We start from the raw sequence: 16,496 nt of genomic DNA on the forward strand, positions 1-16,496 counted from the left end.
ATACCATCTTAGTTGATTGGCTCTCTCTTCCAGTACATCCTGACGGACCTTTTGCTCAAATGATGCTTCTTTCATCTGTCTTGTTTGAAATGTATCTCCTCCGTTGCAATTGACTTAAAACATAAACATTATAACAAGATATAAAAAAACAAGAATATTAAAATAATACTTTTTTCTTAATCAGCATTTTGTAAGTACACAAGGATCTCAGTAACAAGTGAATGTTAGGTAACTCAAGAATTTCACACAGAAGTAAAAAAAGATTTTCGTGCTCCTCTGTGTATGGGATACCTTTACGAAATAGATACCCAAAGACACAATCATTCTGGGCAGGCTGTCATCACGTGTCCAGTATCCTCAACTTTTAAACTAAATTAAAATATGATCAGAGATCACAGGTTTTCATCTTCAGTAAGAAAGTCTAGATTAGGTATTACAAAATGGGAGGAAAATGGATCAAGGTAAAATGGACCTACAGTACTGTACTGTAGCAAAGAAAGTTAAATTGGGAATAAGGATGAATTTCCTACTATGTGTAGGAACATAGTAAAGATTACAAACGAGAGGATGCCCTTCATCACATCTAGTTCATTTGGATGAAAGGTTCTATAATGGATGTTTCAAGGACAGATTTGTGGTTCTCAGCCTTTGTCCTGGTGGACCTGGTGTCTAATGGGTTGTTTTCCAGTTGAGCTCTAAATCTCCAGTGCAAACTGCTGCCTTTTATTGAACTGCTTTCGTCTTTAGACAAGTTTGGTCTACTTGTATAAAGTTTAACCTCAGTCCCGAATGCAGCAAAATACCCCATTTCCAGCATCCTGTTTCCAAGAGCTTCAGGCCACAGAACGTACTGCAGCTTCTCAAAGGCTCATTCTCCCTCAGTTCTGTGTAATCTGCTCCTCATAGGTGATCAGTTACAATGGCAAACAGACACAGGTGGGAATGACAGTGTACCCACAATGAATGTTTTTTTTTTTGCTTCCGTACAGGCCCAACACAGAAACTCAGAAATTGCTACAGGATTCACACCAACGAAAAATCCTCTTTGGTTTAAAGGGGCTGAGAACAAATGTCAAAATAAGACTCCAAAAGAACATTAATTAGGATGTGATTAAGAACTCACTATGAACAGAAAACTGAAGACAATATTGTTCCCCAGGACCAGGAGCCACTGCTGTAAATGCGCCTCCTCGAATAGTTTGTAACCTCACGTGATTCTGTAACACTTTTGCTTGTTTACAGTGGGGCAAACCATAGAGTCCAATTTGGGGCTGTAGTGCCATGTGTGTATTGCTACAATTATGAAGCCTTAAATCTCCTCTAGTTTGATTCACAGCCAATTTAGAAGGCATTCTGACATTCTAAGAGTCTGTTTCCAAAAATACACTCGGCTGCCTATGAGGAATTATTGGCTCTAAAGAACCAAAACTCACATCACAGCTATTGTTTTGCCACAACAGCACTAGTCTTTTAAAAATATTTATGGATGTTTGGAAATGTTATTTGTAACTGTCTTTTTTATTCGGGATGTAAGTCCTAAAGGCTTATGAGTAGTCGGTCAATAAACAACGCAATTGCTTCCCACAGGAAGGCCTCCCTTTAATAAATAACAGCTGCTGCATTTGACCCATACAGCTACTAAGGATAAAGTTTTATTTATAAATAAAATTAAAAAAACTATAAAATAAGAAAATATAAATGGGATTGTATTCTTTATGGTACCCGGAATTTCTTTTTGTATTTTTGTGAGAGCATTAAATACGTTTATGTCTTTAATTATAAGAAGGATGTAATGCTCAAATCTAAGTTCCTTCCAGATCTGTAGCAGTTCCCAAAGAGACCTGTGTAGCCACCTGTACTGCAGAATCCAGCATGCCACTGTTCACATACACCCTGCAAAACAGCTGGACCATGAGCACACACAGCATCCAGAAATCCCTAAAGCGGGTCTTAAGAGCTGTAATCTTATCAGGCAATTAATTGTGGAGACTCAATTAATTAAGGCCAATGAAGCTTAAAGAAAATGGAAAATGGTGATTATTACAGATGAGTAAATACAATATAAGGATAATTATCTGTGATTCTGCTGCATTATCATCTTGTTGGAACAATATTAGAACAATAAATAGAAACATAGCTTTCTTCATTTATGCTGTTTTAAGCACAATGTATTTTATTGATAAGATTTATTTAATTAATAATACATCTAGACATAAAGATATCATGACATAAAAAACGTAATAATTACAAAGCATGGGGCACTGCTCTAAAATAGCGCTACCTTCTTTTAGGTCTTTAGCACGCAACTTGCCAGGCTGCTGAATTAGGACTTTGGCCACAGCGGCAGGATTTGACAATTCCAGTGCAATCTCCTGAAATAGAACAAGACGTAGTCAGTTTCACAACATCCTGAAAAACACTTTATAGTCATTCAAAAAAACTCATATAATCAGTGCTCTTGATAAATCTCAGCTTTAGAATTACTGTAGTATGTTTAATCGTTCTGCATAAATGTTATGCCCATTTCAAGACACATCTATCAGATCACTCATTTTGTTCAACCACTCAAAGCTGACATCAATCAATAACAAGACCGCACATTTCTTTTTAATCTCTTTACCTTGGGCTTATGTGAAGAATATTTTGGATTTAATTTTCGTTTGGCCCTGGATAACTGTACCATTGAAATACGCTGAGGGTCCAACAGTTCATTTGAAAAAGAGAATCCTGTGTCTTCATCTTTATCCTGCTGCCTGAAACATCAACATCAAAACATTAATAATCAATATATTATTGGTTGCATTTGGATGAGAAGCTAAATTTTCCATGTCTAAATACTGGTGTTCATTGTGTTAGTGTGTATCTTTCCCTCTATCTGTTATTTTTCAATATTTAGTTCACATCTTCAAAGCCATTTGAAGCAAATCTTATGTGACATCTTAATTAGAGAAGAGTTGATATCCAAACACATTCACTTTTGTAAATCATTAACCTCTTCAAGCTATAAATCGGAGTAAAGCAGAGCTACACTAATTGATTGATTATGGTGATTTTCACATGGGAACAAAAAACTTACAGCCAGGAGTCTAACATGCAAATTGAAGGAGACAAACCACAACAATATCCACTCATAATACATTTTCTCTTCCCTTTAAAAAATAATGTTTTCAAGACAAGCAAAAACATAAAATTACTAAGAAAAATACTAGGTTTCATCATCAGTTTAAATTTATTTTGGTACTGTAAACATTTGCATTTGAAAAAGCAAACAAAAGACAGTCATAATGGAGATCATTATTACTCCTTCCCTTTTCAGCAAATATAAACACACATATTGCTTCTACACCTGTAAATGTCATGGTCAACTTTTGCTGATAAACAAACCAAACTAATGCGGTGTCTTCCTCTGGCCTCACAGTGAGATTCAACAATACGTCTATTGTCGGTCTTCTAGGCCATGGTGAAGAAATGGGCAAATTATGTGTAAATCATAATGCTGTGCTTATATATCAAAGGCATCATGTTATGATAAGAAAACAAGATGACACAAGGCCAAATCAGTTCTATCGTCAAAGGAAAGATATGATGCTTTTATAACTAAAGTACCGTACATCTTACTTTACAAACCATATATCTTTTAAAAAGGCAGTGTAAAAGGCAACATACAAAATCAGTTATCCTGCCCATCATGGACAGCCTCTCTTATCTAATCATACAGAGATTGTTATTTTTGAAATTGTTGTGGGTATACAGCAACTTTCATTTTTTATTGCACGTCATTCATCAGTGGCTTTAGTCCTAAATGGGAAGAGGTACAATATTATATTGTATGCATCTCAGTTTTGTCATCTATTTCCATTTGCTGAAATTGTTCAATAAATGCCAGGGAGACCCTTAATTTGAATATCAGGAATAATGGTCACAGTACAGAACAAAATTTTTATCTAACTTTAGGACTGTAATGTTGCAGATTATTCCACTTTAAGACTATCATCAAATGGATGAAGGCAAAAGGTTTATACAATAACATGAAAATTGACATGCGTGGTAGATTATCAACACACAGACCTCTATAATACGAGCAAATCTGTGTGATGCATTTAGCCATGTTTACACTCAGATGAACAAATATGTGCAAGCAAAATATCTGTGAATCAAACTCAGAAATGATACTGGGATTTATGATGGTGGTAGATCTGACTAAATAAATACCTTAGACCTAGATATGGAGATGATGTTCCAGAGAAAGTGCAGACATAAGGCTTGGAATTGAACTGTGAGATTATTAGTTGTAATGTTGTCTGTGCTGTGCCGTATTCAAATGGAATAAATGTCACAGTGATATCCACTTGCCCATTGGCAGGAATGACTCCTAAAAAACAAATATGTAAACAAATGACAAACATTTATGGTCACAGAATGATGCACAATACAACTCATAACTCTAAACTACATTACACATTACACACACTAAATTCTATTAAAGGTATGTGAATATGATGTGTTTTAACTTTTTTTTTTCTTTTCAGAAAGACCTGACACTCAATAGTTACAACATGATAGTTTCAGGGCCAGGGGTGTAAAATTACTCTACAGTTAAAGCTAGTTGTGAGCCATTTTCCAGTGTGTGGGGTTTAAGAGATCTGATGTACATGGGGATCTGGACAACATCAGAGGATAAAAAAATCCTTTACTTGATTTGTTTGAACAGCTCACTTAAATGTGAAAACCTGGAGCACCACGATCTGCTTCCATTAGAATGGAAATATAATAAACAGAAGATTTTGTTTGAATTAGTGTATCTGTAAATTAAATTATTACCTCTTTCTATGTGTACCACAATAAAATATCCAGTAAGAAATAATCTAGGGTTTTCCATGAGCTCCAAGAACTGGTCACACTGTATTTCTCAATCCAAAGGTGAGGAAGGCTAAGAAAAAAACTGACTTCCTCCAAAAATTTGATAACAGATTGAAGATCTTATAGTTTACAGATTTTAGATATAACAGTCATGTTGCTGAAGCTGACCCTCATGACCATTCATGGCTTCTTTCAAGAAATGGCTGGATGAAAGCCTGGATGGAATAATTAGCTACTGGAAAACCAAATGAGCCAGAGAAGCCGAATGACCTCTTCCCATTTGTACCTGTTCTTATGTTCTTATGATCATATTTCAAACAGCGGCTGAAGCACAGCTGTGTGAGAGCAGTGACTCTGCTCTGACTCTGTGTAATGACAATGGCTTATTCAAATGACAGTTCTGCCTAACTGCTGCACACCTGCTTGGGCAGATGGGCAATGCAGACAGCAAATCTCCCCCGCATTATGCATCATTCATATTCAGATTGTACATTGCAAAGAACTGAAACAGATTACTTTGGAGAAACACATGATGCCACATTTGACAAAACGATAAGCAAATTTGCTGTCAATAAAACGATTACTTCTCAGATGACAGATTTAATTACAAAAGTAATATATACAGTATATTTAAAAAAGGAAAGGACATCAATATTTCTAAGACAAGTAGTTTCTTCACTGAGTAAGATCTGATATTATTATTGCTGTTTTCAGTTTTTATAAAAAAAAAACAAGTTAACCTTTTACTTTCTCTTTGGACTTTATGATCTGCATATTTTACCTGAAAGTGGCTCGACTGAAAATGCCTTGTGAGGTTCAATGCAATAAATCTGGAACTCAAAGTCAATTGGGCAGCAGCAGGTCAGAGGGATGACATAGATCTTGCTATAAAATGCAAGAAGCAAAAACAAAACATAAAAATGAATGAGATGGATAAGCTGAGAGGCCCTTAACCTCTTCCTTATAAACACAAAAGGCTGAGAATTGAAAAACAGAAGTAACTCTGGAAATAGCACCCAAGGTAATGAGGATATTTTCTACTCTTCACTGCATTAGCTAATTATTTCCATTCTTTAAAATATTAATTGGAAGGCCTAGCATTTGCTATTGTAATCTGGTAATTACGATTATACATAGAATTATATATTTATTATAGAATGTGTACACAGTAGCTGGCACTCAAGATTCATGCAACACTGGCACAGGATGGGAATGATGGTTTATTTTATTTTAAAAGTCTTCATAAAATATTTAAATTATATCACATTTTAATTCCAGATAGAAAGCAAACAAAAGAGGAAACTGGGACTAATACTTTACAAAGAAATAAATGAAGTAAACTGGATTTTAGGTGACTTTTTAACTGCCACGGTAGAACTCAATTAAATATGTAAACATGGCTAGACATTGATTGCTTTGTATCCTCAAGTCACTAACTGTAGTACAGTACATCTATTAAGGCTTTTAAGTGCATTTTGTTTTTACCCTTAAAACACCCATGTCAATTCTTCAAAGTACACGGAAAATGACAAAGGGATTTTGCATTTTATAAAGCAACTGGCTGGCTCCAGGACTATGCAAATAACAAACCTGTTACTTATCATTGCTAGATGACAATGTGTAAATGTTTGTTAAGACTGAAAAGGGTCACCGCTTTACTTAAAGCATTAAAGTTCCTATACTTCCAAATGCAGTGCCTATCATATCTCCACTTTGTAAAATGGCTGTTTTCCTTTCAGGATTACCTTAGAATGCACTCTCAATACAAAATATTTTAGAGTCAATTCCTAACAGTCTCCAATATACTATTTGAGTTCGATAAGTGACATTGGTTCATTTTTTAATTTGTACATTTTGAATGCCTTTTAAAAGTCCCACATTGTCCCATTTGGTTGAATTATGTGTACACATTTTAAAAAATGAGTAGGAAAAATAAAACTATAATATGTACGTATTCACCCCTCACAATCAATGCATGCTGAAAGCACGTTCAGCAGCAGTTATAGCTGTGACTTGTTCTGATAGTTTTACCAACTTTGCACACTGGGATACTGCAGGCTGTGCCTGTAACTAATTTTTGCAAACATAAAGCGCAAAATGAAAAATTAATTTACTATATTACTTCCATTATGTGATTTACAATACTTTGCAAAATTGGAGTAAAGACATAACTGTACATGTAAAAAAATCATATATAACAAAATATAACATTCACTGCACTACAGTTTCTGACAAACCACACTTCCTGACTTTTCCCTAGAATTTATGGCTGTAAACCTTGTAAGCATGCAAATTTGTTAGTGACATGAACTTCACCAAAAACTTTATCACTGTTCAATATGTATCTCATGCTAATACTATAATTATTTCTCTGGAAAAGCATTATTCTTATTATAATAATGTCTTATTATTTCTTCAAATTAATGCTGGGGGATTTTATTTCTTATGCCTTCACTACTTAACACTACTTAACTCCATACTAGAAAAAAAAAAGTTTTATGCTGCCTTTGTTTTTTTTTTACTCATTTCAAAAACATAAAAGCTATATATTAATTATTAGAGACTGGTGCTCAAGAAAGGATCGAGTATAAGGACAAATTTAATATAACATGCCACAAATATTGAATTTCATACTGCTAATGATTCTAGTTGAAATGATCACAAAAGAGCATGAGGAATATCTACATTCAACATCAGACAACGTGTCCTGTGATATTCTACACACACAGACCCTATTTTTAGATGGAAATAACTTTTTTCCAACTGAAATAAATTAATGCAGTAAAAGACAAGGTTTATCTCATGTATATAAAATGAAAAGTTTATTATTAATTTGCATTTCTGGAATATATCTACAGTATGCTATTTCCACTGGCTATAAAATGGAAAGTGCCCGGCAAGTCTTTTGTAAGGGTGCTGCTGTTTATGCTGTCCTTTAGAAAACTGGCAACTAGCCATTCATGAAAATTTATTTTAATCCCCTTCACTTTTATATTGTGTTGTGCTGTGTATATATATATATTTAGAGCATTTTTCAGTGCTTTTCTTTTGTTCTACTTTTTTACCTCTTTATGTGTATTTCATGTGTGCTGTACTGTAAGTATGATGTAGTTAAGATAATAAGGGTGAGTAACATCTAGTTTTTCCGTCTTGAATATAACCCTGTACGTACAATGTGGATATGTGTATTGATAATATTACCCTATAAATTAGATCAAGACAGAGCCTTTTAGGGTCATTCCTACTCTACCTCTGAATTATTTTAAATACAGAACAAAGAATAAACACAACTCCAAGGTGAATGTTCATACTCTATAACTTGATATACAGCAACAGCAATGATGCTATTTATGCTAATAAACAGTATTATAAATAAGAGACATTGCCACGTGAAATTCCAGCCACATTTTAAGATTCACACTTAATTTTTAAAAAGTACATCTTGCCAAAAACAACCATTTACAACAGTACTGGGAATTCGGTGTGAACAATGGCTACTTTATCAGGTGGAACATGCTCTTGACTAGTCTGATTATGATTCTTTAGTCATGAAATTGGGCAATAAAATAATAGATAAGACTTTTAGTATCATCACTGTATAATAAACAGTACATGAAGGAAACAGATTATAGTTAACTACCATGGTATCTCCTCAAAAGAAGGAAGCACCCTGAGTTACCAGGGTATTTCCATGAATGGACTCTGTTTTATATCTCTGTCATGCTCTCTCTTGAATATCCGTCAGTGCTACCCATGAGTTTAATAGTACTATTAAAAATTAATCTTTATGACCTGCTGCTTTAAGATAATAAGGCCTGTGTGTTTAGTTCTGAAATATGTAATGTTTATTCTGATTATCTCTTTATAAACTTAGGTGGAAATGTCTACATCTTTTTTTAATTCAACCTTTAAATTCTACAGAATGTTCCTAGCTTACCTAAAGCAAATGAGTGCTTAAAATATTATATTGTATAGAAATACCTCTCCCAAAGACATGAATCAACTGAGCACAGCACAGAACCGTGATGCAAACACCGCAGCTCCAGATTTCATACTCGTACCTCTGGCCAAGTGGAGTGCTGGAGAGGCTGATGTGTGAAGGGAAGTGCAAATCATTGATCACTGGATAAGCATGGATAGGAACAAGGAGGTTGTCATCTCCCTGGAAACAATCACCACACTGCATTTGGGAGGGACTCATGAAGCCAATCATAATTCAAAGTGACATTAGAAAGACAACAAAATGCTGTTTTAAACAGAAAAAAAGAAGTAAACAGCACAATGTACATTGCAGATTGTAAAACCAATGCTGTTGTTCATTTTAAGCCTAATTTGTTTTATTTATAGTACATACACAATATTAAAGACAATCTTGAGCACTAAAAAGCTGTATGAATTTCTTGCAATGCTTCTGTTGACTTAAAGCTTTTTGCAATGTTGTTTGAGGCCTAAAATAAAAAATAGTTTTAAATAGATCTGCTCAGAAAACATAAAACGTACCCATAACAACAATACATTTAATTCTGAATTTACCCAGATGAATATGTACATTCATATACAGTGTTGGAGAAAGTGACTTTGAAAACGCGACTGTCACGCCCAGGCTGCAGGCGGCCCACAGACTGCGGTTACCACAGATAACTGCAGCCTTTTCACAAGCGATCACGCTCCAGGGGACCACGTCTCCATCAGGCAGCCAACCCTCCAGTCAAGCCACCAATTAATGACCATGTTAAAGGCTTGATTCACCACTAGACAGGTGCTCTGACATTGAGGTTACTGAGAGCTGTCTGGCGGTCAGCTCTGCTCTCCACATCCAGCCGCTCTGAAAGTGAAAGCCAGGACTATTCAGAGAAACCTGCCTGCCGGATCCTCCTGTCTCACTCTGTCACCTCTCACTCCATCACCCCTCACTCTGTCGCCGCCCACACCGTTTCCCCTCACTCCGTCACCCCTCACTCTGTCGCCCCCCTTTCCATCACCCCTCACTCTGTCACCCCCCCCCTCCGTCACCCCCCTCTCTGTCACCCCTCACTCTGTCACCCCCCCCCTCCGTCACCCCCCTCTCTGTCACCCCTCACTCTGTCACCCCCCCCCTCCGTCACCCCCCTCTCTGTCACCCCTCACTCTGTCACCCCCCCCTCCGTCACCCCTCACTCCGTCACCCCTCACTCCGTCACCCCTCACTCTGTCACCCCCCCCCTCCGTCACCCCTCACTCCGTCACCCCCCTCTCTGTCACCCCTCACTCTGTCACCCCTCACTCCGTCACCCCTCACTCCGTCACCCCCCTCTCTGTCACCCCTCACTCTGTCACCCCTCACTCCGTCACCCCCCTCTCTGTCACCCCTCACTCTGTCACCCCTCACTCCGTCACCCCTCACTCCGTCACCCCCCTCTCTGTCACCCCTCACTCCGTCACCCCTCACTCTGTCACCCCTCACTCCGTCACCCCCCACTCCGTCACCCCTCACTCCGTCACCCCCCTCTCTGTCACCCCCCTCTCTGTCACCCCCCTCTCTGTCACCCCTCACTCCGTCACCCCTCACTCCGTCACCCCTCACTCCGTCACCCCCCTCTCTGTCACCCCTCACTCTGTCACCCCTCACTCTGTCACCCCTCACTCTGTCACCCCTCACTCCGTAGCCCCCCTCTCTGTCACCCCTCACTCCGTCACCCCCCCTCTCTGTCACCCCTCACTCTGTCACCCCTCACTCTGTCACCCCCCCCCTCCGTCACCCCTCACTCTGTCACCCCTCACTCTGTCACCCCTCACTCTGTCACCCCCCCCCTCCGTCACCCCCCCCTCCGTAGCCCCTCACTCTGTCACCCCTCACTCCGTCGCCCCTCACTCCGTCACCCCTCACTCTGTCACCCCTCACTCCGTCGCCCCTCACTCCGTCACCCCTCACTCTGTCACCCCTCAATCCGTCACCCCCCACTCCGTAGCCCCCCTCTCTGTCACCCCTCACTCCGTCACCCCTCACTCTGTCACCCCCCTCTCTGTCACCCCCCCCTCCGTCACCCCCCTCTCTGTCACCCCTCACTCTGTCACCCCTCACTCTGTCACCCCCCTCTCTGTCACCCCTCACTCTGTCACCCCTCACTCCGTCACCCCCCTCTCTGTCACCCCCCTTTCCATCACCCCTCACTCTGTTGCCGCCCACACCGTTTCCCCTCACTACGTCACCCCCCACTCTGTCACCCCTCACTCCGTCACCCCTCACTCCGTCACCCCCCCCCCGTCACCCCCCACTCTGTCACCCCCCACTCTGTCACCCCCCACTCCGTAGCCCCCCTCTCTGTCACCCCCCCCCTCTGTCACCCCTCACTCTGTCGCCCCCCTCTCCGTCGCCCCTCACTCTGTCACCCCCCACTCTGTCACCCCCCTCTCCGTCGCCCCGTCGCTATGGAGAACTAGCCTGGAGCCCTGTGCAGGACACTGTGGTGTGACAGTAAGACACTACTTGTGCAAAGAATTACTTTTCGAAATTGCTTCTCGGGTGTAATTTATTACTTTATATAAAAGCTATCCACTTCACTATATAGTACATTGCAGTAACCGACTTTTGAAAAATTATTTTCACCCAATTTCTTATTATTTTTAAAAAGTAAACCCTTACACAAGTATCTTGGAAGTGTGATGGATTGCCTTGAAAGTCGCTTTTCCCAGCAATGTGCATATACACCAACTAAGACTTTCATCTGCATCTCCAATACACACTACGTGCTATACACAGACCATATCACCACATAATAACTCAGTAAACAAATTCCTACCTTGCAGTGAACTCGAATACAATCATAAAAGTAGCGCCACTCATCAGGGCAGAAATGGATGGTTACTGTATACGAGAGCCCAGGGACCAGCCGGTGCTACAAAACAGATACCTTCCATTTCATTAGAGTATAAATTAGAACACAGAAAAGGGGATCTGGAAAATCACAACGTGGACACCATACATTACCAATACAATTCAAAACTTGTTCTTTCATTTATTTTAATACTAGAAAAATGATCATCTTCTCTTTTCTAAAGGGCTTCCAAAGACTTTTGAAAAGTATATTGTGTGCTGAAAAAGTATTCAGACCCTTGCAGTTTTCACATTTTGTTGCTTTAAAGCTTGCACTCGTGACTATTTGAAGTAGCAAATAATTGCTACTGTATGTTTACAACTGACCTCACACATTCGAAGCATAAGGCAGAATAGTAAGTAGTAAGTAGATCATTAATATGAAAGAAAACGAAATTTAAAAGTAATCATGCCCTTTGGCTGTGGCAAATCTAAGTTAATTTAGGTGAACAAAATGACCTTAATTGGTAAAAAAGTCTCTATCTGTGTGCAATCATAGTGGTTTACATGATTTCAGAATATACACGTGTATCCCTGTAACGACCATCTGTCTGCCAGTGAATGTCACACAAAAATTCAACCATAGAGACCAAGGAACTTTCAAACTTTGAGTTTTTAAACTCAAGTTTTTAGGGATAAAGTTGTATAAAGGCACATATCAGTAGAAGAGTGTAAAATATTTCAGCCCTTACAGATACCACCATGAGGCTAAAGGCAACTTTAAAAGACTTACAGAGTTCAGGGGCTTAAACGGGAGAAAATGTCCACGAACCAACAATATCCCAGTCACTCAACAAAGGGATTTATACGGATCTAAAATCAAACACCTCAAATCCTGCATAGAGATTGCAACAAAGTAACAAAGTGTAACATCTGGCCAAACCCAACATAGTGCATCACTCAATCAATACCATCCCTGCTTCAGACATGGTGGTGGCAGAATTATGTTATACAGAAGTTCTGCTTCTCATCAGCAGGGACTGCAGTATGTATATGTAAATACTTATCTAATACATGAAAAATATAGAGTATAGGAAATACCATTAGATGTTTGGATGTTTACATACTATTGTATTTTGAATTTAACAATTTTAACATACACATAAAGATTTATATAAATTAAAGTTTATGTAATGGTGAAAATATAGAATGTTTTGTCAAACAAAACTGTACCTTTTTAGAATACGTGATCTGAAAGTACTTTGTCTGGGCTGGCAGGATATGAATGTTTATTACTTCTGATGAAATGTTGACAAATTTCTGTGAGAAAAGAGAAGCAAGTCATAATTCACTGTAATCTTGGTAAAAATGCAGCAAGTAGATAATCTAAAGGAAACTCTGTCACCTTCCTAAATTCAATGTTAGAGAGAGGTCATGCTACGAAGATTTTCAGCTTGTGTTGTTGTCAAGTTGCTCAATTAGAATGCACAAAAATTGTGTCCAGTTGTGCATATCGTATGGAATTACAGATTACAGATAGCAGACACACTGCAATGACATTAAAAATAAATCTACTGCTGCACCATCATTTATAAATTACAACTCACACTATATTATTTACAAAGAGATTAACTCTTGCGCTTTGTGAGTGGAGTATCTTTTGTTTGTTTTGACAACTGTAGGTACTGAGTGCAGCCTGTATTTATAGACTCAGAAACTGTCCAGGACATGCAAGTATTAAAAACAATCCAAAGTCACAGAATAGTATGTATTCTTTATATGTACCATGGATAAATATTGATATCCCAAAATTCCTAAATTCTCTGTGACAAACGTGGTTGCAGCTGTTTATATATAATTTCTGTATCCACTAATCATTAAATGTGGCTTTATAAAATCCCCCAAAATAATAACATTCCCACCATGTGATTTATACAGATTATACAGGACCTCTGTGAACCCAAAATGCAGATTAATTGAAGGTTTATTATTTATCAGTTCCTTTAATGTTTTTGTTGTTACCATCCCTGTTTGGGCTTGTATATATTAGCTACAATGAATGCATTTAAATCCCCAAAATCTAATAATAATGATGAAGATCCTGATGAAAACATTCAAAAGTGCTAATACATCATTTTTAAATCATAAGAGTGCCAGTTTGATTCTGCCATTTTAATCATTTTCTTATTATAATCTTTGTGTGTGTTCATTTTCTCCTTCTTTTGTAAAACATGACTTTATTACTTATCAGGCTGATCACCAACCCATATCCCACACAGCATATATGCAGTGAAATCATTCTTCTGAGGAAAAATGCAGATGGAAATCTCTCTGTGTTATTGAGCTGATGTTTCATGTCATCACTGTGAAGCAGTTTGGTTTAACTTACCACAGTCTGTTGGTAACTCTTTCCCAATTCAAAGCCACTAAAATGAATGACAGGAGGTTCAGCCTGAATGCCACTATTATTCTGTAGTTTGGCATAAATCTCTGAAATAGAGTGTAATATTCAACACATGAACAGAGGGAGGATTGTGACATTACTGCCTGTGTATTTTCACTATACAGCACTGTGAAGACAGATGCATTAAAGTTAAATAAAACAAAGATACTATCATTTTTACAGTCAGTAACCAAACAATATACACCACTATAATTACAATTTTAAATTAAGACAGTGACATGAAATACTAGATCACATGGAACTCTTCAGTTTCCCTGTAATAAACTGATGGGCTTAGATGTTTTGTGCACCTTCAGAAGACTCTGTGAAACTAGCACCTTCTACAAAACTGATTCAAGGTCCGTCTCGGAGGTAGTGCAAGTCAATTGCTCTCATAACATCTACTGCTTTCCCACACTGACGATTTCTTTCTATATTTAATCTAAAAAAGAAAGATCTCCTACTGGTTTCAAGGTGATTGGGTACATCAGCTCCCTTTCTGGTTTCCACTACAAGCTGACCCAGGGGCAGGGTGTTTCTTTTCTTGAAGCTCTTCTTAAAGGACTCAGACGCAGGAGGGACAACCTCCATCGCTGGAACCTTCTTCAGCCTTCCCGGTCCTTAGAAAGTTTCAAGCATTTGTGCTAAAATGAGTAAAATATTAATTAAGCAGATTTCGATTAAAAAAAAAGATTGCTCTTTGCAAGATTCTGTAATAATAATAATAATAATAATAATAATAATAATAATAAAAAACATTCAACAGCTGAAAATGCAACAATAAAGAATAAAATGTACTATTTTGAATTTAAATTACATTTGTACAGTCTTTTAAAACGCATGTTTAACACAAAACTCTGAGGAAAGAAAACTCTGTTTTCTTTGATCGATTTCAATTTCATCAGTATTGGAAACGTGGTATAAGAAAATATAACTTTGCACTTATTTTTTTATAATACAACCGTTTTTAGTACACGGACAACAAAAGGACAAAAAAACATCATCCAGGTTTACTTCCGTGTACATTTTAATTGTACACAACAGTGCTTTCATGAAAAGGAATTCAGTAGAATGTGAATCAGTTCTGAAGTCAAAGAATTCAAGGTTGGAAATAAGTTTGTTACTTCCTCATGTCCCATGTAGATTCTGATGCATGTTCTGAAGCTTACACAGCTTGGCTCTTTATCTACGTTTATATTGATTCTTGCCATTTATCTTTATATGCAAGGACACCATTGCAAAATCTACTCCAGCTACGTCCTGTACAGTGTACCACAATGAAAATCAATATGTGAAAATTCAAAGATAAGACGCTACTGAACGAGAGTTTTCGTGATGTCACAATAGATCATTTATTTCGTTGGGGGACGGGGGAGTTTTAATACTACAAAGCTTTTCAGTTCATTAAGTTTACCATCAGCAACGAAATTCACATGAAGTCACCACCTCATGTATAATAAATATCATCTAACATCTCGTTTATACGTTTTCGTGTAACTAGAATATTTTTTTCGTATAGATGCTTTATAAATGTCAAGTATGGAAGAAAAAGTTAATTTAAAATATAGCTACGTTACTCTCGGAGAGTTTAACAAAAAATCAGATGCCATTCACACGAATTCTGCATAACACTATCGTGTTACTTTAATAAAATAGGTATAATATATCAAATTATTATTTGCTAACCAGGCATAAATTGTTACAATAACGGTAGACTTAAGAAGATTACTGAATTACTTAAATGCATTCACAGAGAAATATCCCTTTACGTTTATCTCAGCTCCAGCCATATTGTGAATTTGATTTAGAAAGTTAAAAAACTTACAACATATTACAACGTAAGCTACAATTCGCACTTTACCATGAAACGACACATTTCCAAACGTTTTGCTCCGTTTTACTTATTTTTGTAAAAACAAAAGTCGCTGCTGTAACATTCACTATACGCTATATAAATGATTTGATGAAAATATTACCTCTTACGCACCAATAAATCCCCAACTCGTGAGCCAAACATTTCCATCACCATGGTGACCAAAGTCCTCTTCCGGGGCCGCGCGCGCAAGAGGTGGAGTTTTTCCAGGTTTGTGCACGTGGGAAGGGCGCGAGCGAGCCGTGCTGCTTTTCAGAATTACAAAGAATTGTTTGTGGTCATAATTGATTTGTGAACTGCTGCTTTGGTGACTAAGTTGAGTTAATGGATTTTGTTTTTCCAAGTTGGCCTAAACAATTACCTTCAGGTGCACATGGGTTTTGAAATCCAGTTTGGTTTAAGATCGATGTTAAAGCATCGTGATGAAGTAGATGTTGATAGTGAAGCCTGAGATTGATAAACTGGTTTCATCCAGGTACCGTAGAGTCTTGTGTACCTCCACATTTGCCTCTTTTACATATGCACAC

At 37.9% G+C, this 16,496-nt stretch overlaps 1 protein-coding gene across 4 annotated transcripts in view; it reads right to left on the reverse strand.

Annotated features, from left to right (window-relative positions):
• The window catches only part of cfap221 (cilia and flagella associated protein 221), a 29,694-nt gene extending 13,479 nt beyond the window's left edge, over positions 1 to 16,215 (reverse strand). Inside the window, exons 1-11 of one of the 4 annotated variants that reach the window (XM_088605993.1) lie at positions 16,073 to 16,215; positions 14,561 to 14,740; positions 14,043 to 14,143; positions 12,887 to 12,973; positions 11,640 to 11,735; positions 8,922 to 9,022; positions 5,642 to 5,745; positions 4,213 to 4,372; positions 2,621 to 2,753; positions 2,282 to 2,372; positions 5 to 113 (exon numbers count right to left, since the gene is read on the reverse strand). In XM_088605993.1, coding sequence (XP_088462119.1) covers positions 5 to 113; positions 2,282 to 2,372; positions 2,621 to 2,753; positions 4,213 to 4,372; positions 5,642 to 5,745; positions 8,922 to 9,022; positions 11,640 to 11,735; positions 12,887 to 12,973; positions 14,043 to 14,143; positions 14,561 to 14,687 — 1,109 coding nt within the window. In that variant the 5' untranslated portion in view covers positions 14,688 to 14,740; positions 16,073 to 16,215. The other 3 variants (XM_088605996.1, XM_088605995.1, XM_088605994.1) reach the window with 3 other exon arrangements.
• Between the last annotated feature and the right edge of the window lie 281 nt (positions 16,216 to 16,496).

This window comes from Lepisosteus platostomus, chromosome 14, assembly GCF_059453375.1.
Source record: "Lepisosteus platostomus isolate fLepPlt1 chromosome 14, fLepPlt1.hap1, whole genome shotgun sequence".
NCBI classification, from domain to species: Eukaryota; Metazoa; Chordata; class Actinopteri; order Semionotiformes; family Lepisosteidae; genus Lepisosteus; species Lepisosteus platostomus.